Source organism: Sorex fumeus, unplaced genomic scaffold, assembly GCF_029834395.1.
Source record: "Sorex fumeus unplaced genomic scaffold, SorFum_2.1 ptg000006l, whole genome shotgun sequence".
Taxonomy (NCBI): domain Eukaryota; kingdom Metazoa; phylum Chordata; class Mammalia; order Eulipotyphla; family Soricidae; genus Sorex; species Sorex fumeus.
Window position 1 is genome coordinate 46121387 of NW_026606063.1, and position 21862 is coordinate 46143248.

At 52.1% G+C, this 21862-nt stretch overlaps 1 protein-coding gene across 1 annotated transcript; it reads right to left on the minus strand.

Annotated features, from left to right (window-relative positions):
• Positions 1–2802: 2802 nt before the first annotated feature.
• Positions 2803–21519, minus strand: CEP68 (centrosomal protein 68). The gene is made up of 7 exons (XM_056126742.1): positions 21373–21519; positions 12142–12455; positions 9788–11143; positions 8306–8428; positions 6082–6178; positions 4157–4326; positions 2803–2992 (listed from the first exon to the last, which is right to left on the minus strand). The coding sequence occupies exons 2-7, from the start codon at positions 12427–12429 to the stop codon at positions 2969–2971; spliced, it is 2058 nt and encodes a 685-aa protein (XP_055982717.1). The 5' UTR covers positions 12430–12455; positions 21373–21519; the 3' UTR covers positions 2803–2968.
• Between the last annotated feature and the right edge of the window lie 343 nt (positions 21520–21862).

A 21862-nucleotide genomic window follows, 5' to 3' on the forward strand; every position in this document is an offset into this window, starting at 1 on the left:
TACCTACACATGGAAACTTTTCTGCTGGTGGCATCTTCCTAGGCTAAAAATTTTAGCTTGATTTCAGGGGAGGTCTTAAGACTTGTTAAAGTACCACTTTACATGAAATTTAGTGTGCTGTGCTGCTTCTTGGGGACATTGACAGCTAGGTCCAGATAGCACCGTTGACTGTACCTTATTTCAAAGGAAATGAACAAAAATAATCCTAGACATCTCAGTAAACTAGTACTTGAAACTTTTTGGGGGTTTTTTTTTTTTTTTTGGGCTAACAAAAGAGCCATTTTCATGCCTATCAATTAACTCCTAAAAGTTATCCTGTGGGAAGGCATGTATGATATATAGCCATAGCAAATAAGAGGTAAAATATGTATCAATTTAAGTAAAGATACCATCAGATATATCTATTTTTAATACCAGTCCTGGGCATTTAAAAAATGTTATAGGGGCTGGAGGGGATAATAAAAGGGTTAAGGCACTTGCCTTGGGTGCTGGCAATCCTTGTTTGATCCCTGGTTCCACATATCTGCCCCTAGCATCACTGCGAGCAACCCCAGAGCACCATCAGCTATGTATGATCAAACACCTAATCCTCCCAAAGAAGATTTCATTTTTAAAAATCTCACTATATTAACCTAAGATTAATAGGACATAAATAGCACAGTGGTAAATCACAGTAACAGGCACTTGAAATAGCCCATCTTATATGCTATTCTTGAATCTTACCTAGTTCTTTATAGTTAATCTTTAAATATTTTCCAGTTGCTAAAAAGTTTGAGATACTTTAAAGAAGAAAATTGATAACTCATAAGGAGGTGCACAAGGCAACATTATAAGATCGTGAGGCTTAGGGCTGGGGGATACTGACTCAGTGGTAGAGTGAATGTTTAATGTATGAGGCCCTAGGGTCAAGCCCTAGCACTGCATAAACATTTGTGTGCTTTAGTTCCCAACTTTAAAGCCCTAAATTTCTTTAAAGGAAGGTAATTTCACAGTTTGTTCTGAGAGAGAGACTATTACAGGTCTGCATTTGAGTTCCAAATTGCATAATGTTCCAAAATTATGCTCTGAGTTCAAGATGATTTGTTCATCTCGTTAATAAGGTTAGCCCTCCTCAAGTGAGAATCTGGAGTTTGCCCATTATATTACCAAAGATTGGAGGCTGGGGAGGAGGTTGGGGGATGTGTTTTCCTCCCATGTTTATGACCCAGTTAACCTTTTTGAAAAATGGAGAAAGTCATGCTTTTGTTTTTGCATAATTTGGTTACCACCATTAGCCAATCATTTTGCTTTAAAATATTACAAATTAGCTCAGCATTAGAGCGTTTGCCTGCATGTGTGAACTCCTGGGTTTGAATCACAGAACCAAACACAAGGCAAAGAATTGACTCTTAAGTGTCTGCTTAAACGTTTTTTTCCTATCAGGCTACTTAGAGGTCTACTCCCCATCAACAAAGAGGTCCCCTTCAGTATTTTTAGCCTAGTTTCTGTAGTTAATGAGGCTGGATGATGCTACGGATACTCTTCCCTTCCCTGACCTTGAGCTTACTTGTCCAAGGGGATGGAGAGGAGGAGACCAGTATGGAGGGGTGCATCATTCTAGTGGAACCCTTAAGGTGGATAGATAATTAGTCCAAAGCTGTTTCTGCTCATCAGCACTTTACCAACTCTTTGCCAATTGTTTCCTTCTCACGTTTTGTTTTAAGGTTTACTTAGGTAGGTGGATCCCTAAGTCTTGAAGGTGCCAAGGTGTCCTAACATTCCCAAATATTTTGCAGAGATTCATTTGATTGTAACAGTCTATTAATCTGGAGGGTTAAAGTCTCTTCTAATATCTTGAGTAGCTTATAAACCTAATTTTGTGAAAAGACTCAAAAGATGTCTTCCTGACCTTTCACTTTTTCAGTCTCTTGGGTTCTAAAATGAGTAAGTATAAGCTTTTCCCTCTCTCTTGAAATAGAGCCATCATATTTGGCAGGCTGTTATTTTGTATTTTTGAGCCACACACGTCAGTGCTCAGGAATCACTCCTGGCAGGGGCATCAAACTGGGCTGGCCTCATGCAGCAAATGCCCTACCTGCTGTACTTTTTCCAGCATTGATGTATGTGTGTGTGCATACACACACACACACACACATACATATATATATATTTAGGTCATGGAACACAATTTATATGTAATTTTTTTTTAAGTATTCCCAGGACCAAAAAATTACACGCCAAAATCATGCCAAGTGGGAATATTCTACTTTAGGAGTGCAGGGGGAGGGGAACACTGGACAGAACACTCATGGCCTATCTCTGACACTGTTGTATGTCAGCTATGGGGCCAGACGGCAGTACTCAGGGCTTACTCCTGGTTCTGTGCTCAGAGATCACTCCTTGTGAGCTTGGGGGAACACATGGGGTGCTATTACGGGATTAAACCTGGGTTGGCTGCCTGTAAGACAAGCCCCTTACCTGTTATAATCTCTGGCCCCTTTAAATGATCTCAGCAGGTAGTTTTAGGCTTTGTTTGTTCTCTGGGCAGGGCTGGAGCATGCACCTGGATTCTCAGCCACTTGGGTCAGGTCTGGTGGATGCTCAAGTCCATGTGGTGCCAGGGACTGAACCTGGCACTGGCCACATGCAAGGCAAACATCTTAACCCCTTTATTATTTCTCTGTTCCTCCTCTTTTTTTTTTTTTTAACTGGATAAAGGGTTATAATAAAAACATTCTTCCTAGCATTTTATCAAAACTGCAAAGCCAGTTGTATTTGTAGAGAAGCACCAAAAGGAAAACCTTAGTTTGGGAAGGATTTGTTTTAAATTAAAAAAAGTAATTTAACAACCTTACTTAAGGGAAGAGAAAGGCATTCTAAAGCTCTAGTACATTAGAGGTGTTTCCCTCTTGATAGTTCAGTGTTAACATGGCTCTTACTGAAAGAACTTCCTGAAAGTTTCCCACCAACCAGATTTTGACTTCATAGATTATATCTCTGCCTGAGGAGATGCCTGGAAGAGAAGAAACATAAGTTATAGGTAGAATGCTGCAGAGGAAGAATCGACACCTGCAGTTACCAGCGTTCATTTCAAAACTCAACCATTGCTTATATTTCTTTGATGCGAATACAGGGACTCCCCAGTACTTGATATATATGGACCTTATCCATTAACTTGTTTACAGTGAATCCCCTCTACATCCCCGCATCTCTTCTAGAAAATCTCTTAAGCCCCACATTTTACACGTAGGAGAGTAGGTTCAGAGAAAGCAGAATCCCTTGTGGAATTACAGACCTTGGGTACGGAGGATGCCAGGCCCCCCTGCTCTGCTCTTAGCCTCCCTTCCCAATCACTGCTTGACTTTACTCAGAAATAAGAAAGTTGTCCTGTTAAGTGTCCAAGGTATGTTAGCCCACCTATCCCCTGGCCCTTTTATGAGCGGAGTGATAGGAAAAATTTATAGAAGGGTGGGTGCAGGGCGTGATCAGTAACTGATCTCTACGGCTGTCTGGTGCCATCAAGAATCACTTGGTGGGCCAGGATAGCACAGCATATTTGCCTTGGCATGTTTCATCCCCCGCACCCCATATCACAGACTGCTTGGAGTCATCCCTGAGTGCAAAGCCAGGATTAAGCCCTGCATAGTGCCGGGTGTGGCCAAAAAAAAAAAATTGCTTGCAAGGCTGGAGAAATTGAACAGAAAGTAGTTGCCTTGCATGCAGCCAACTCAGGTCCAATCCCTGGCACTACATCAGCCCCTGAGTACAGAGCCTGGAGTAAGCCCCAAGCACCACCAGTGTGACCCCAAAACAAAAATAAAAACTGCCTGGTGCTGAATGAGTTGGGGCAAGCAGAGCAGGAGCAGCCTTTCATGGCCTTGTAAATGTGCATGAGCAGACATTTTAAGAATCAGTATATTGCTGCTACTGACCTTGGGAATGGGGGTGGTAAGGGACCATCAGAAGCGGGGGGTATTGAACCACGTGAGTAGCAAAGCCCTGTGGTAAGGCTTTCTTTATCACCGGGTAACCCTGAACCATACGCAGTAGCTCCCCTGTTCAGTACCAGGGGCTTCTCCCAGCATTTCATCTGAGATATGGTGAATTGCCAGGAGCCCTATATCTTACGTGAGCATAGAGCTGCAGGAATAGATTTTCCTTCTCATTTTATACTCACCAGGCTGAACTTCAAGTCCGTGTCTGGGTGTGTCCTCGGTGTACTCTGTGGGATGAGAGTGCAGCCAGCCAGCACATCCAGGGAGGCAAGGAGAGAGTCATACAGGTGGTCTGCATGGCTCTCCAGCGCACTGGGCTGCTGGGAGATTCTCTCGAGGACATCTTTTAACACTGACAAGTACGGTTCAAAGCAAAGCAGTTAGGCCCCAAAACCATGTAGACTTATTTAAAAAAAAAATACGGAGCTCATTAGACTGTGACAATTTTCAAAATGTCCACTGTATGTGTGTGTGTGTGCATATATATATATATATATATATATTTTTTTTTTTTTTTTTTTTGCTAGGGGCGTTTTGCTAGGGGAGTTCAAGCTCGGGGCCTCAAACATATAAGGCATGTGCCGTACCATGGAGCTTCATCCTTTCCAGTCTTAACTGTGATAGCTTAGGAACTGCTCTTGCACACAGGAGAGAGGGTCTATGTTAACTCTGATCAGAGCTGAGGGAAGGTTGACCTGACTTGACTTTGGAATTACATGATTCAGAGGGCCCTCTAGGCATGATTCTCTGGTAACTGCTCTGAACTATTTTATTTTGGGGCCATAGATCCAGGAACAATCAGGGATTATTCCTGGCTCTGCACTCATGAATCATTCCTGGTGGGCTCAGGGGGCCAGATGGGATACTGGGGTGACTATCACTTGGCATCCATTACAGACTGCTTCTGAGATTTATTTTTTTTTTTGTGGGTGCTAAGTGAATAGGAAAGAAATGATCTGAAACTAGGCTAAAACAAGATTTTTAGGGCAAGATCCACTCCCACAGACCAAATGCTCATTTGAGGAAGGGATGGGCTAGGTTGGGAGAACACACAGAGGGCTTGTTCCACTCCTTCCCCCCTTTACTTTTTTTTATTTCCTTTGTTAAACACAGGCTGCTTTAGCTTCCTGTGCCTTTATCAGCTGTGTTAACACTCCCTAGTTTCCTGCCACAGTTGCAACATCTGCCAGCAGCGGAAGGGAAAGAGGAAGCTGTATATCTGCAGAGGACTCGACAGAGGGGTGGCAGAAAGAACGAGGTCCCCTAGGAAGCAGAGCAGTGCAATGTCATTGGGCAAAGTCCCCCCTAGGACTGTTGAGGCCCGCAGAGGGCTTGAGAAGTTGTTGACTAGCTGGCTTTACCCTTCCACCTTTAGACCTGTATTCTGCCCTCCTGGGTGTGGTCAGCAGAATCCAGCAGACTGATTTTTGACCTTTTAAGTTTTTAGCATGTTTGTTTGGAGCCATGTAAAAGGAAAGCTGGAATGTGATTGAAATAATAATCTTTTCCAGGGAGACATTTGTGTTTTAACTGAATACGTTCGTCTGGGGCCGGTTCAGACACTAGTTTCCAGTCATTTGATCTAGTACAGTTAATCCTTACACACAGGGTGGAGCTGCACAGGTCCAGCAAGAACCAAGCCAGCTGCAAGCTACTAATGTACCCAGTACCTGTGATCGTTCTATTTTCCTCAACTGGCAACCCTCCTTGCAAGTTGGTCTTGAGCTTAGTTAGCATGCCACCCCCAGCCTATCTCTCACAGGTCTTAGCTCCTTCTGAACAGACTCTTCAGATCCTTACATAAATCCTCCCAATTCCTCAGCCTGTGCTGGGGAATTGAAAAGGCTGCCCTACCCAGGTCGCCAAAGGGAGATGAAAGCAGGAGCAAGAGTGTCACTGTTGAGGCCTGACATCTAACATCTGCTTGGCTTACCTTGGTCTCAGTAACTGCTGCCTTAAGTGGTTGAACGGGCAGGGCTGGTGTAAGGGACTGGCAGATGGTCATGGGCATCTGAGTTAGTGGGGGAGTGTGGAGGGGCCTTACCAGTGACAGTGTGGGTCCCTGAACAATTCACTGTGGACTCGATTCAAAACTCAAGCCTCTCACCTGGGGTATTATCCAACAGGCACTGAAGAAGAATTTCTCCTTTCTGTAAGACATTCTCCGTTAGGGGCTGGTGCTCATCTATATCTTTCTTAAATTGCTTGAGGCATACCAGAAAAAGAAAGAAATTCGTTAGCATTTTGTTTTGAAAAATGATTCAAAGTGAACCCATGCAGGGTAGCTTGATTCTCCTCTAACCTAGTCTTAATTATTTATGCTTTTGGGGCCACAACCAACAGTTACTCAAGGGGCCATCTGGGATGCTGGAGATTGAACCCAGGTTAGTCATGTGCAAAGCAACACCCTACCCACTGTACTATCCACTCCCAAGAAAGTCCCCAACAGTTAAACTACTGTTAAACTACAGCTTAAACTAGCTTAAGGTAAATAGTGTCACTTCTTTTTCCATAGTTTCACATAGCTCTCTTTCCCACCCCGACGTGTGAAGAGCTTTTATTTCAATTTTTTTTTTGTGAAGTGCTTTTAATCAAGGTTTCCCTCTTGGACCACAATTCATAGTGGTCTCTTTAAACTCGCGGGGCTCAGATTCTCAAAGCAGACTTTCATCCTAACGAACCTGGGAAGAGCTACAAGAGATCTATTATTATTGGCCATAGGCTGCTATCCGCATCCTCCAGATAACCTGCCTTCGCTTAGACAAGGCATCAGGGAAACCACTGAGTGTCTGTTTTACTCTTAAGTTTACTGTTAAGAGTAAACTGCTTCCAGTTTTCCCTTGTCCTAATAGCTATACTATTTTTTTTCTTATATGCAATTCATATGCTGCCAAAAACTGAGTTGACACAAGTTCAAGTATTTAAGATAGACACCAATTAAGCCATCAGGCACCTAAGCACGTAGCTCTTATGAAAATGTATAAACCATGCGCCATTCTATATGGGATAGAGGTGACTATTCTGTACTAAAGTCGTGTAGGTGACTCCCAAGAGCAATGTTTCACTGAACTGCAGGGGCTGACCTCAGCTCTGCTCTCCACAGAATACGACAGCTCCTTCTGGCTCGCATGAAACTCAAGGAGCACAGTTTTTCCTCATGGGATATAATACATGAAGGCCAAAAAATCTACTTGGCACCCACTCACACTGGTGGCGCTGAGGCAGACCAGAAGAAAAGGCAACAGAGATGTATGCAAAAAGGCAAATTTCCTCTCTCACAGTGTGGCTCCTCAGTTGTCTGCATGCATATGGGACCACAGAGGTCCTCAGGTTGACAGGAACTACTCCAGAGAGCAGGACAAAGCATTCCCACAGGGTGAGGGAGAGCGCCCCCTGGAGGTCTGACTTCTAATTCTAATTTCTTCCAAATTGTAAAACAAAGTCCCTGCCTCCCTGGCAGGGTGTGGGAACACGTGACCCAGCTCAGCCTAGGGATGGGTAAAGCATGCCCTCTTCCGTTGAAGATATACTCCCGGTTACTGTAAAGTAGTGGACATTCAAAAATTGTTACAGAAAAAAACTTTTCATATAGCATGCAGATCCTATTTCTTCTCCAACACAGTTTGGCCAACCAGTGCTGGAAGCCAGATGACAATACTGTGGGTACTTCTAAAATCTATCATCCGGGGGCTGGAGCAATAGCACAGCAGGTAGGGCGTTTGCCTTGCATGTAGCCAACCTGGGTTCGATTCCCAGCATCCCATATGGCCCCCAGAGCACGACAGGGGTGATTCCTGAGTGCAGAGCTAGGAGTAGCCCCTGTGCATCGCCGAGTGTGACCCAAAAAGCAATAAATAAATAAATAAGATCTATCATCCAATTAAGAAAACTGAGGACGAAGATAGGCAGCTCTTGGTACATCCACCTGCCTTGTGCATATCCTAGAGTCTCAGCTCAGATCTGTATGGACAGACAGTGTTGTAAGACAGAACTTTCTGGAGTGCTGAAAAATCTGAACCTCTGATTTTACTTAAGTAGCACATGTAACTAACCGTTCTAGGGACTGTACTTATCAATCCCTGAGACATCTAGGAAATGTTTACTTCGCAAATCAGTGGGTTTTTTTTTTTAAATGGGTAATCTATTTACTCAGGTCTCTGGCCTTGAAGATAATTCCTACATTTTCAGTTTCACAGAATGTAGAATTGAAAAAGACCTCGGATTAGATTTCAGGTGAACAGCTGAGCCACACAGACATCCATTACTTGAGTTTACTCTAGAAGTCATTTAGGCACCACTTCCAGGCGCAAACAGCCAGGCCCGCATATTACCCGGTAAAGCTGCAGAGAAGACTTGAGACCTGTAAGATTGGACTTGGGTGGTGCCAAGTGGTTGGTAATGTCTGCTACATTATACAGCCAGAGGATCAGCTCTTCCAGCTGACAGCAGAATGTCTGTGTGGACAGAAGAACACATGATGTTAACTGATGAGCTGTTTATATTCTCTATGACTAAAAATATCTGGGGGACTCCAAGAGCCGACTGTGCACCTTGCTAGAACTCTCCTGTCTTGAAGGCATTCCTCTCCCTGCCCGCTGCCACCTCAGCACTCCAGACTCTGCCAGGCCAATATGAAGGGTTCCCACGTTGGTTCCATCTCCCCTCATCCTGGTATAATATCAAAATCTAATAGGCTAGAGGCTGGAGCAGTGGTACAGCAGGTAGAGCGTTTGCCTTGCACGCGGCCGACCCATGTTCGATTCCCAGCATCCCATATGGTCTCCTGAGCACCGTCAGGGTAATTCCTGAGTGCAGAGCCAGGAGTAACCCTTGTGCATTGCCGGGTGTGACCCCCCCAAAAAAATCTAACAGGCTAAACACAGCCAGTACTGAATGTGGGAGTAGAGCCACGAAGGCAAGGGCGAGTGCAAGGGCAAGGAACCGCCCAGAAGTGGCTGGCTTGCCACAGAAACCACCTCGAGTCAGCACCACTGCCAGCTCTGGAATGATTCCTGAGGCAGCAGTGTACATGACTTGATCAAGGCGAAGCCGAACCCACAGATGAAACCTATCTGTCCTTGTTTTGCTCCCGCTCTATTGAGGAAACTGGGTGTCTAGAATCCCACCAGGTGTGAGCTACACACCTGACCAGTCTCCCCCAGTCCTACAGAGAGTCCTGTTTCTTAAAGGCCCAGTGATGCACAGGGCACTGGACAGCCCCGCACCCTCCCGAATGCCAGGGAACAGTTGGGGCATCCTCCCACGCCTGCTGGGTGGCTTCGTGCTTGCTGGGCTTCTGAGTGAGGATAACACCTCCTGAACCTCCCATGTCAGGTGGCACAAAGCCCTCAAGCACTCATTTCATGCCCCCACGCAACAGCTCAGAGGCAGGGCTCCACATTCTGCCAAGGTGCAAAGGAAACTGGATCAGGCCTCAAGGACAGCTGCGCCGTGCGGCTGCCCAAGGCCCATGGCCTGTCACAAATGTTCTAGGTCCTACAAAGGGGCCATGGCCAGAGGCTAGGACAACGGCCTGCGGAATGGTCTGGACTCGGCAGTCACACCACTTTGCCCAAGTTCCGCTCTGCTGAGCCCCGTGACCTCCGAGAGGCACCTTGGTGAACAGCCTGGGAGGAGTTAGGAGCTCAGGCCACAGCTCCCACTGTCCCTGGCTGGGCAGGTCAGAGGCACTGTGGCCTCTCCCTCCCATTGGGCCACGGTGAGTCCTGAGTAGGGAGAAGGTGAACGCAGGAGGAGCAGGTGTGGCCCAGACTGGGCCAGGCCACCATGCTTGGCAACAGGGTCACATTTACCTTCACGCACTGCAGCAACGATTCTCTCCCCTGCTCTCCTCCCTCTCGAGGCGGCCCTCCCACCTGCGGGCCCAATGGGGAGGAGGCCGCCCTCAGCAGTCCTGCGGAGACTCCCCGATCCTGGCTGCTCAGCACACACGGAGCCCCCGCAGAGTCCCGAGCCTGGACAAAGGGGCGTAGGAAACAGGGGCTCTGGGCCGCTGGGGCCCCGGCCCCTCTGAGGGTTGCCCCAGAGGGCAGTTGGCTTTGGCTGGAGTCCGACGGGAGGGAAGTGGGTCCCTCACTGTCCGAGGCCCCTGAGGAGCTCTGAGCATTGGCAGGCCCCAGGGGCGGGCTCCCCTGGGCAGGGCTGGAACCCAGGTATGCGACCAGGCCGGAGACCTGTGTGAGCCGAGTGGGCAGGGCCAGGTATTCGTCGTCACTCTCCACCTCCGCTTCAGCTCGCCACCCTGGGCGCCCCTCACTCTGCTGGCCCCCCTTGTTGCTTCCTGGCCGGGGGGCGGGCCTGTTCCAGGTCTTCAGCTGGGCGCCCAGCTCGAGGCGTCTGTCCCTGGGCAGGCAGGCCGCCGGGAGCCTTGGGATTGGCTCTCGGCTCTCCTGGGGACCATCCCGACTGCCAGTGGCAATGGGGGTCGAGGCAAACGGGGATCCTGACGTGAGCCCCGGGCCACCCTGCTTCGGGGGTGCTCTGGAGGACAGCCGCTTGAGGTGGGGCTCAGCGGGCCCCGAGAAGGACAGGGCAGTTGCCTCTGCTAGCGGGCAGCTATGGGAGATGTTTGTGGGGGACTTGAGGGTGCTCGCGGGGGAGACAGAGAAGCTGTCCAGGTCCACCCCGGAGTCCTGCAGGGCTGGGTCAGCTGGTATGCGGCAGGCACGGTGCTTCAGGAGCTGAGGGCCAGGCCTCAGCGGGTAGGTGTAGTCCAGCAGCTCTTCGTACTCCCTGTTGGGGTTCCAGAGCGGGGAGCGGCGGTCAGGGGAGGGGGGCAGTGAGTCTGGCAGCACGCAGGCCCAGTACTCGGCCTGGTAGGAAAGACGTCTTCTGCCCAGTGCGGGCTCCTCAACACTGGAGGACAGGGGCTGTGACGGCCACTGCAGCTGAGGGCCCGGGCCCAGGGCAGACGGGGTGCCAGGCGGGACCACCAGCTCCCAGGAAGAGGCCACCTGGGCGGGGGAGCCGCCCTGGAGACTGCTGACGGCACACAGAGGGCCAGAGGCCCGGGGACTCCCCGCCTCCCTCCACCTCGACGGGTGCTCCTCCATGTCAGCGCTGTGTCCCGAGCAAAGAGAGGAGGTCATTTCTGCCACTGGGGGGCTCTGAGGGAGCATCTCGGGGGCAAAGGGTCTGGCCTCCTCCATCTGCAACAGTGAGGGGAGAAGAGGCACCAGGTGAGAACATGACCCAGACCAAGCTCCTGCCTCAGGCGACAGAGTGGGGGTGGCGGTTGAGGGAGGGGAGGATGATACCTGGGGAAGGTTCTGGAAAGGAGCAGCCAGGAGCAGTGAGGCCTAGTGCTTTGGCCAGCCCGGGCCGCCCTGGGGGAGCAGGCTGCTATCCCCAAACTCATCAGCCCGCAGGTCCCTGAGCTTTCCTCCAGACTCAGCTATGGGTTCTGCAGCGGGGGCAGCCACCTCCCCTGAGACGCTGGCTGGGGAGCCGCTTACTCCTGGCAGTGCGGAGCCAGTGGGTGTCTGCGCCCCTCACTGGGAACTGCTTGCCTTGATGAGGGCTCAGGGTGTTTGGAAGAAAGCAGAGACAACCCCTGTGCCCGGCTGCTCTTCTAGACACGCATCTTGGGGAGGGCTGGGCAGCGGAGAGAAATGACCCAACTGCTCTTACAGCCTGCTCCCTGGCACCCTCCAAGAGAGGACAGGCTCCCCGGCCACCACAGCACTCAGGAGACTGCAGCCATAGAGGCCTTGACAGGAAGGGTATAAGAGGCCATCAGAGCGGGAAAGACAGTCATGCATGTCACCTTCCCAGCCGACTGGGACTCGCATGGATACAGCTGCACTGCATCAGGGAGGCCCCAGGAGCCCCCTGTGCTTGGGACAATACCTCCCTGGACCCGAGGGGCCATCCCTAAGTCTTCAGAAGTTAACTGCCCTGACCTGTCCAGATGACCCTAGGGCCCCCCTGACCGCCCCACCACTGACCCTGTGAGCAGCAGGCTCTCGGCTGTAGCACCCCAGCACCAGGCTGGGGGTCCCCTGCTGACCCCAAGGCCCCGCCTCAGTGGACTTGAGTGTAGGAGTCACCCCCAGGAGCCCAGACTATGAAACTGCACCCTCACATGGAAGGGGCGAGGGCATGGGGGAGACCGGCGTCACGTGTCCCCCCACCCGCCCAATCCTACCTGTCCTCGTGCAGGCAGTAGTGGCTCCCCAGGAGGCACCAGACCCCCGGGGGCGGGCTCTCGGCCGGGGCTGTTGGCCTGCAGTTGGGAGACTGCCCCACTGCTGCAGGCAGGCGCTGGGCACCCCTCAGCCCCCCAGACGGGGGAGGCAGGGCCCCCCTCAGCTTCCAGGCGGGGCGGCTGCTCCTTGCTCAGGGGGCTCAGGGCGTCCCCCTCCTGCTGCTTGCATGTCCATCGGCTGGAGGGCTCAGCTTCGGGGGCGGCCCCCTGCTCCTCCCCGAGGGCCATGGGCCCAGTGCTCAGGTTTCAGCTCCCTGCAAATGGGAAAGCGAGAGAGAGGGGCTTAGCCCATCTCCAGGGAAGATTCTGAGTTTTCATGATCAAGAGACCATTTCCTTGGCTCCAGAACCTTTCACGGGGAAGCAGAACCTTATCACTGGTTCCGTTTTAAGTGGGTGGTGCAGGCACCCAGGTGGGTCCATCCAAGCTGCTTCAAATCCGAGTAAAGTCTTGGCCCTGCCCTGTCCCCAGGGACCTGGCTTTCCCCACGCTCCGCTCAGGGGACTGGCAAGTCGGGGCCTGCCCAGGCTTCTGCCAGGCCCAGCAGACGCCCCCAAGCCCACAGCACCAGGATGTGGAGCAGGTGGGGGGTCTCAGTCCTACGAGGACCCCCATTAGAGCACAACGGCTCCTCCCGAGCCTGGGTGGTGCTGGGCCCAGGAACTGAGGGGATCGCAGCAAGAGGGGCTGGCTGATCAAAGCGCGAGCAGGGCACAGGCAGCTGGCAGACGGGAGCAGAAGCAGGGGAGCTCTCGGAGTGGGTCCTGTCAACGGAGCCGTCAAAGTGAGCACTTCAGAAGACAGGGAGGTCCCCCTCAGCCTGGCCGGGAGTGCTGGGCCACCGAGGGCTCAGAAGGGAGGTCCCAAGCAGCTGGAGTGAAGGGGCGTGGCAACAGGGCCACCCTCGAAGCTGCTACTACAGGACTAGCTTGGCTTCCCTAGGGACCAAGAGGTGGAGGGGTGACAAGAGGGGCTGATGCAGTGGTGGTGGGAAGCCTGAGGAGGTGGAGGCTGTGGATGCGCCTCGTCCTCCTGGGTCCTGTGATGGGACACACTGGAGGGGCGGTGTGTACCCCAATACTGCTGCAGTCCACTGCCCTGCCCACTTGGGCACATGGGACTCTGCCCAACTTCACATGAACCTTCAGTCACTGCTCATAGCTGCATGTGGGGCAAGAGCTCAGGAACCCACAGCAGAGTCTTCAGAGCGAGCTGGTGCTGCTGACGTGACTTCCGCCCAGCCCGGCCCACAGGCCACCAAAGGCATGAGGTTCTGGGGAAGGTGATGACATAACTGTCCAAGAGGTCATCTTACCAGGCACATAGTTCAGCTGAGGGGGGAAAGCAACCTTTTTTTTTTTTTTTTTTTTGCGCCACACCGGTGATACTCAGGGGTTACTCCTGGCTCTGCACTCAGGAACTGCACCTGGCAGTGCTCAGGGGACCATACGGGATGCCGGGGATCAAACCCAGCTCGGCCTCGTGCAAGGCAAGTGGCCTACGACTGTAGCATCTCTCCAACCCGGCAACTATTTTTCAAATACAGGACAGTCTCCCAGAGAGAAACAGTCTCTGCACTCTTGAGTTTACCTCTCAGGGCTCCCTGCAGACAAGCATGAGCATCCACTTACCCCTGCCTCTTCCCACAGGAAGCAGTAAACTCTGGGATATACTGCTCAGGGCCAACTGCCACAATGACAGGGGCCCCACAATCCTGGTGGCCGGAATGCCTGCAGTTGTGGCTGTGCTGCTCAGGACTTACTTTGCTGGCAGCATTTGAGCCACATACTCGGGAGATGCTGGGACCACACACAGTCATGCTGCAGGGACTGTGGGCCCAGGGGTCAAACTCTCCAGCAAGACAACTGCTTTACCACTGAGCCATCCCCCCACTCCCTTTCTCAAAATGCTTAGAGATTTTTCCTTAGAAACGAAGAGCCTACACACACACACACACACACACACACACACACACACACACACACACTATGTATACATATATTTTACAAAAATATGTACATATATGGAGCCTCTGCCGGTTGAGTTTCCCTCTCTTCCCCGAGCAGAGTCCCAACAGCTGAAGACCTCTGGGACCCAGCCAAAGCCATGCTGAGACCACTCTCCACATGCTTGGACGAGGAACCGGCAGGGGAACCCAGGTGTGCGGGACCTGGGGCTGTGATCTCCAAGCCTGCTCAGTTCGGGACTGGGCCTCCTCCACCCAGCTCCCCCACTTTCCAGTAGCTAGACAGTTACACCCACCAACTGCCATGTAACCCCATCAATGGCCATCCAGAGACTATAAAACCAAGCTCCCCGGCAGGCTACTGAGAATATCATACCTGCCTATATGCCTGACTAGGAACACCTGCAAAGGTGATTAGAGGCTGCCCCAAAAGCCTCCATCCGTCTTGGAGAGCCCGGCAAGCTACCAAGAGTATCCCGCCCGCACAGCAGAGCCTGACAAGCTACCCATGGTGTACTCGATATGTCAAATACAGTAACAGTGAATGGTCCTCATTCCCCTGACACTGAAGGAGCCCCCAATATGTCATCAGGCTACACTTGCACTTGACAGGGACGAATGGAGACATTACTGGGCCCGCTTGAGCGAACTGAAGAACAACGGGGTGATAGTGATAGTGATGTATATATATATTTATTTTGCTTTTTGTGATGCTCAGCGGTTACTCGTGGCTCTACACTCAGAACTTGCTCCTGGTGGTGCTTGGAGGACCATATGGGATGCCAGGAATTGAACCCGGGTTGACTGCATGCAAGGCAAACACCCTCCCCACTGTACTATTGTTCTGACCCCTATTTCACATTTTAAAATCAGAGTTCAGTAAAGCATTATGTGGTGAGAATGTTCTCTGGCTGATTCCACTGGTCTGGCATCAGTGAATCTCTGAGGTGCTGCCAACTCCACTGTAATGGGGACTTTGGACACGCACGACTGATCTGAGGTCCGCACAGCACAACCCCCCCATGGCAGAGCACCCACACCATGGCCTCTGCCACAAGCCCTCGATGGGGACCCTTGTTCACACACCTCCATGCCAGCATGGGAACTTCTGCAAGAAGCAGGTCCTCTTCTCTGCCTTCACACATGGAGACACCGAGGCTCAGAGATTCTAGTCCATCCTGACCATGTCAACAAGAGAATGAGTGCTCCTTGCCAAAGCACCCTCGGACTGACCAGACCTCAGAAACGCCGGTCTTTGACAGACCCACACCCTCTCCCAGGCCGGCAGCTGTAAACAACAGAGCACTCTGCGGCTCGGGTCTAAGACATTTTACAGGGTTCCAGGAGGCTGAAAGGGAGAGTCAGCCTCCTCCCTAAAGGGGAGCATCCAGAGGTCACACTAAAGGACTTGTGGCCGAGAAGCCTCAACAGTGGGGGATGGGAGGGTGGGGTGGGGGAATCCCCCTCTTCCCTCTGAGAAAGATGGGCATGCTCAGAACTGTTGCCCCGAGCCAAACCCAGAGCCCAGACGTGAGATTTAGGATCCTGGAGGCTCATCTGCAACGTTGCTTCAAGCTCTCCACTGGTTTCCAGATTGTGCAGAGGCCATATGACCCTCTGGATATAATTAGGAGTGACGAGGGCTTGGCTCACTCTCGCCTACAGTAAAAATACACTCCGGCACTGTGTATGTGGAAATGCTAACTGCTCGGCCTGGACACCTGACCCACCCTGCTATCTGCCGCTGGAATCCCGTGGGTGCTGCCACTGATGCCAGGCTAGAGACAGGAGGCCCCAGGGGTGAGGAGACTCCCCTCTCATTAGCCCTCTCCAGTGCCGGAATTACTCAGGAGCAGAACACCTCAGATGCAAAACGCTTTGCCAGGGTTCTCCCATGAGATTTCTGATTTCTGCCGGCTTAGCCCTGAGTGCACAGCCGGCCACCAGACCTGCCACGGAGGCCAGGTCTCGCCTGGCAGAGCCAGTCCTGTCACTTCCGGGGCCCCAGGCCCCACGTCTGTACCAAGCCACTGTCCTGGGGAAGAGATTCTGCACAGACGCAGATCGGGACCCGAGACACACAAAGAAGCCTTGGTGTGGTGGCTCCTCCGAGAACACGGAGCTGCCCCCTCGAGGGGTGGGCAGGGTGTGTGCCCGCATCCTTCAGTGCTGTGGGTTTCTGGGGGAGCCTAATTTAGAGGAGAACAGAGCTTAAAGGCAACCGGATGTGGGAGGCAGCATGAAAAGGCATAGGATACAAATGGGGGAGGCCAACAATGGGGCAATTACAGGAGGCCTGCGCCTGCCTCAGAGCTGGGAGGCCGCCAGAAAGGCCGTGGGCAGTGGCGGCAGACCCATGGCCTACTGGCAAGGGCAAGTGCCAGGTCCTGGAGTGCCTGGGGGCAGGTCAACCTGAGCGCCAAGCACCCCTCCCTCTCCTCCTCTCCCCCCCCCCCACACAAAGTGGAGAGTGGGCAAAAAGGTATGGAGCTTGGGCTGTGCTGTTGCCAGGCCCCATGGTCCCAGCAGCCCCCCCACTCCTCCCCCAGGTGGGCTATACTGGGCTCTCCCTAGATCCAAGATTCCCTCTGTGTCTGGACCCCTTTAGTGCAGTTACCACACACATGTGGCCTACCGCCCCCTTTCCAGGAAATACACTTTCCTAAGGGAGCCAACAGCGGGCTTCCCGCTTCCCCACCAGAGGTTACTTCTGCTCCCTGGATGGTTCCTGCACCCCAGGGCAGCTCACTCCCCGTGGGAACATTGCACCAAAGCCATGTGGTGGGAGCCCCCCCACTCCCCCGCCACCACTCACCTAGCTAGTCAGCTGGTCATGCGGTCTTCAGGAGGCCTGTCCTTAGAAGAGACACAACTGCCACATTCTACAGGAGCTTGGCTGAGCTCCCAGTCGCCCCTCCCCGCACCCCCAAGCTCTTAGGTTTCCTCTCAGGTCAACAGATTGTTCCTGTGAGGCGATGAGGATGCTGAAGTTTGATTGTCGCTCAACTGGGCCTTTTGTTCCCACCTCCCAGCAAGGCAGAAAAACTGCTTTCCGGAAACAACAAAGGCCCCTCCTGCCCTCCAAGGTTTCCCTGTCCAGACCAGTTTGGAAGGTCGAGGACAGAAGGAAGCTGATTATCTCAAGAGATGCTATTAAGAAATGGTGTTCAGTGCCTCCTCCCCAGAGCACCCAGGGGAGGAGAACTCTCTACTCTCACTACCAGAAACAGCTATTTCACCCAGCAACCAGATTGTTATTACTTTATAGGGACTGGCAAACTTGATCAAATGTTCCTCTTCGCTTAGGCTGCTCAGATCCCAATCCTCAATCCCACACAAGTCACGTGTAGAGAACGAGAGGCACTCACTCACCTTTGTGCTTTGGTGATTCTCTGACTTTTCTTTACTTTTTGGACTACTTCCTCTTAACTTTTCCTGGAGCCTGCTTGAGCTTGACTCAATTTTTACTAAATATTGTGTCATAATAAAAGTAGCACTGTAGCACTGTCCTCCCGTTGTTCACCGATTTGCTTGAGCAGGCCCAGTAACGTCACCATTGTGAGACTGTTGTTACTGTGTCTGGCATATTGAATACGTCACGGATAGCTTGCCAGGCTTTGCCGTGCAGGCAAGATAATAAAAGTAAACAGAGGAATTGTTAAAAACAATAAAATAATACATGGGTAAAGGTCGGAGAGCTAGTACTGGACTTAAAGCATTTACGTCACATCCAACTGACCCAGGTCTGAATCCCGAGAACCACATAAGGTCCCCAGACACCATCTAGGATCATTCCTGAGTAGAGCGAGGTTATGAGCCAGGTTATGTGGCTCAAGCCCCTGCCCCCTAAATAAACACGGGAAATGTTCCTAAATTCAAAACTTTATAAGAAAAAAAACAACAAGCCCTGGGGCCAGTGAGCTAGTACGGGGGTTAGGGCACCAGTCCTACAAGCAGCTGACTGTAGTTTGATCTCCAGCAATGTCTGAAACCCTGGAGTGACCCCTGAGCACAGAACTGGGAGCAGCTCCCAAGCACCAACAGGTGTGGTACAAATTGCCCCCAACATACACACACACACACACACACACACACACACACACACACACACACACACACACCCTCTGAGGCTCAAACACCACCAGGTGTGATACAAATTGCCCCCAACACAACACACACACACACCCTGAGGCAGAGGATGGCTGAGGAGGTGACAGTGACTGCCAGTGTGATCTAAGTTCTGTTCAGGCTGCTTCCCACAAGCAGGAGCCTGGTCCCAGTGTTTGGGACCCCTCCCCCACACAAACACACACTGCAGGGGTGAGCGAGCTCCAGAGCATTGCAGCCTAATACACGAGCACAGCTCAAATGATGCGTGGTACCCCTGGTGAGCACCGCAAGTAAAGGTGTGCGACCTCCACAGTCAGGAGCATGAGTCCCGGGGAGCATGTCTGAGCACCCCAGGGACCCCACAAGCATTACAATCACCACAAAACATTCAGCCCCGGTGCATGCAGGTGCAGGTACTGCAACTAGGGACAGGAGTACCAGCACTGAAGCTGAGTGTGCAAGTCCAGGGAGCACCATAACCATGTACCTGTGTGAATGTGGGTGCACATATACACGTGACAGCGCCCCCTCTGCCTCCCCCCCTCCCCCCCCGTTGTTGCAACAGCACACCAGAGCGGGAAGGAGAACCAAAAGAAAACAAAACCAATTACCAGTTTCTAAAAGGCAAATGCAGATTCTTGTCAGCACCCTTTCACATAAAAATGCCATCTTTGAAACTTAAATGGATGCAGGTCCTCAGGTCCCAGAGTCTTAGAATCAAAATTCAGGGGGGCCAGGTGAATAAGCAGGCCTGTTCCAGCACTCAGAAAAGCAGCATTTCTACGGCTTTCCAACCACTTGCTCCCTCATGCCAGGCACACAGGAAAGGTATGGCACAGATCCCTCAGAACACTGCAACAGGATTAAAAACCTCACCCGTACGGCAGGTTTTCACTGCAATTACAGAAGGGCACAGCTGGAAAGAACCTCCAGAACGAAGAGCAGGCCACTGAGGCATTTGGGACCCATAGTGGCCACACTGAAAAGCAGAGCCAGAACCCAGTAATCTGCAATCTTACAAGTGAGGAGGGGAAAGGTAATCTATTTTTGGAGACCCCAAATAATTTCAGGGAAACTGCCATGCCTAGAGCTGGAAGGAAGTGGACAACTTCCAACATCGGCTGCTTCCTGTAACCAGAAAGCCAGGCAGGTGCAGGAAAGCCTTGATGGGGAGCTGTGCCCCACTGGGGTGTAGCTGCCACCTGTGTGTCAGTCTGGCAAGATGGTCTGAAGCCAACAGGAAGCTTCCTCCACAGTTCACAATTCTTGGGAAGGACTTTGAAGTGAGTTTCTTCCAAGTGGGTCCCCCACTGAGAGAGAACAGATTTCAGCTATCCAAATCCCAACAGAGGTTTTCCTCTCTAACTAAGGGGCTTATTTGCTACATCAGGCCCCATCTGTTTTTCTCCTCTGTTCCTACACCAACCCTTCAAGCACCGGAGCACATTAAGAGTGTATCAAGCAGTACTGTACTACTTGACCAAAGCGTGATTTGGCTTTAAGCAAGCTTTAGCAAGGCTCCAAGTGCAGAAACGTTTATCTTCTATGGAATTCTTTTATTGTAGGGCTAACAGGGGAAATCAGAAAAGGCTGAAGGGATTTTTTTTTTAATATAGAAAAAATAAGGACCAAAAGGCAGAGAGAACTTGGAGAGTAAATATTATAAAGATAATTAGTAGTAGTGGCTCCGTTTCAAGTATCTGTTTAATTTTGTCCTAACAACTCCGAAGCTTTTTTTTCCCTGGTGCCATGAATTTATATCAATAATTTAATACTCAGGACCCATGAACTTTGAGAACTCTCATTTTATGATGGGGAAAATCCAGGCAGAGAAGTGACTTATCCGGAGTTGGTAATACGGCAGGTTTAGCTCGATTTGAATCACTGCCAGAGCTCAGGTGACTTCCTGAACTGTAAGACTAACTGGTCCCACAAGTGAAAGAAATCTAACGGGTTGTTTTTTTTTTTTTCTTGGTCAACTTCTGGCTACAGAGCTGATTTTTCTTGTTTGTTTTCTTTGGGCTTCAATCACTGAGCGCCTTGTATGTTCCCAGCATTGTACCAGGAACCACAATGGTACAGTGTGATGTATAAAAACAGAAGCAGCAGAAGGGGGTCCAAATTATTAGCTGGAGGCTGGGGCAAGATGGGCGAGGGGCAGCTTTCCAGAAGAGACCAGAGTTCTCTGCTCTTCCTGTGGCAGTAGCTCTTAAGGGACCGGGTGGTGGAGGGAACGGGCATTAAGAGAAGTAGTGGCTCCACTTCTCTTAACCAAGCTCCAGGCAAACTCACCGTGGTGCATTGAAACATCCTCTACACCCAACCTGTAGGAAGGGTCGCGGTACACGTGAGAATGCCCGTTGTCCTGCCCACCACATGGAGGAGCTCCCAGTGAGGTCCAGTCCACTCTGGCATTACCTTGCCATTTTGCCATTTTTTACTGCAAACAACACACCGAACCTTCCACCTAAATAATTATCCTTGAAACGGGACTGGGAACCCGTGCCCGTGGGCTGCTAGGACGAGTTCTGGCGATGACGGTGAGAAAATGTGGCCCTCCTAGGCCAAAAAAAAAAAAAAAAAAAAAAAATCTTGCTCTTTCCATTGGCACCGTGGCGGCTACCAGGCATCTCTGCAGTGGGCATGGCCCTGAGCGGGCTGGTGAGAGGGAGGTTTATATTAAAAAAAAAAAAAAAAGACGAGGGGCTGCCGCTCTCTGGGCCACCCTGGGTACCCGCAAGGACACAGGGCAAAGAAGGCGCGTCTGGGAGCGAGGCCGGGATTTCGGGCACGGGCGACGGCGCAGCTGCTCGGCGGGTAACACGCGTGCACCCGCGCGCGCCCCCCGCACGCACCCCGTCGCGCGGGGCTTCCCCAGCCCCGCTCCCGCCTCCGCGCCCCCTGTGAGATGAAGGCGGGGGCGCGAGCAAAGCCTTTGTGCCCTTCTCCGCGCGGGACGCGAGGCCCAGCGGCCCGGTTCCGCAGACCCGCCGGGGCAGAGGGGCCGCGGGTGGCGCTCGGCGGGGCGGGGGCGTCCCCTCACCCCCCCAACCCCCACTCCGAGATACCGCCCCCGCGCGCACGCCGCTACCTACCGTGGCTCGAGCGCCTCGGACGCGCGGAACGGGCTTGCAGCAGGCGCCCCGGGCTGCGGCAGCCCCATGCGGCGGCCTCGAAGCCGGGGTCCCGGGCTGAGATCACGGTCCCTTCGCCCGTGCCTGGTGCGTTTAGGGCGGGACCTGGCGCCGGCCACGCCCTTCAACCCCGCCTTCCTCCGCAAAGGGGAAGCCTCCGGCGGGCAGCGCGGCCAATCCAAAGTCTCAGTTTGGAAGGTTAGCCAATAAGCGACTCGCTTCTGCAAGGAGAGCCCGCCCCTGAGTAGTTTTAGCCTATGGGAGGTCGGATCTTCCTCGGGCCTCGCTTTCGGCGCTCCAGGCTCGGGTTACGCGGTTGCCCAGAGCAGGTCGCGTTAGGGCAAGTTGTCTGGGAGGGCGCCGAGGGGTGCGTGCCTGGGAGGGGATGCGCGCGGAGGTCCGTGCTCTGCCGCCACGTGACCCGCACCCCGATCCTCGCGCGCGCCGTTAC

Bases quoted from the DNA above. Each gene is read 5' to 3' on its own strand.
- CEP68 (XM_056126742.1), bottom strand. From the start codon at position 12,429: ATGGCCCTCGGGGAGGAGCAGGGGGCCGCCCCCGAAGCTGAGCCCTCC. The intron at 6,179-8,305 runs GTAATATGCGGG...GTATGCCTCAAG, and splicing joins CTTCTCTGCAGCTTTACCGG to CAATTTAAGAAAGATATAGA. The intron at 2,993-4,156 runs GTGAGTATAAAA...CTTCTCTTCCAG, and splicing joins CGGACTTGAAGTTCAGCCTG to GCATCTCCTCAGGCAGAGAT.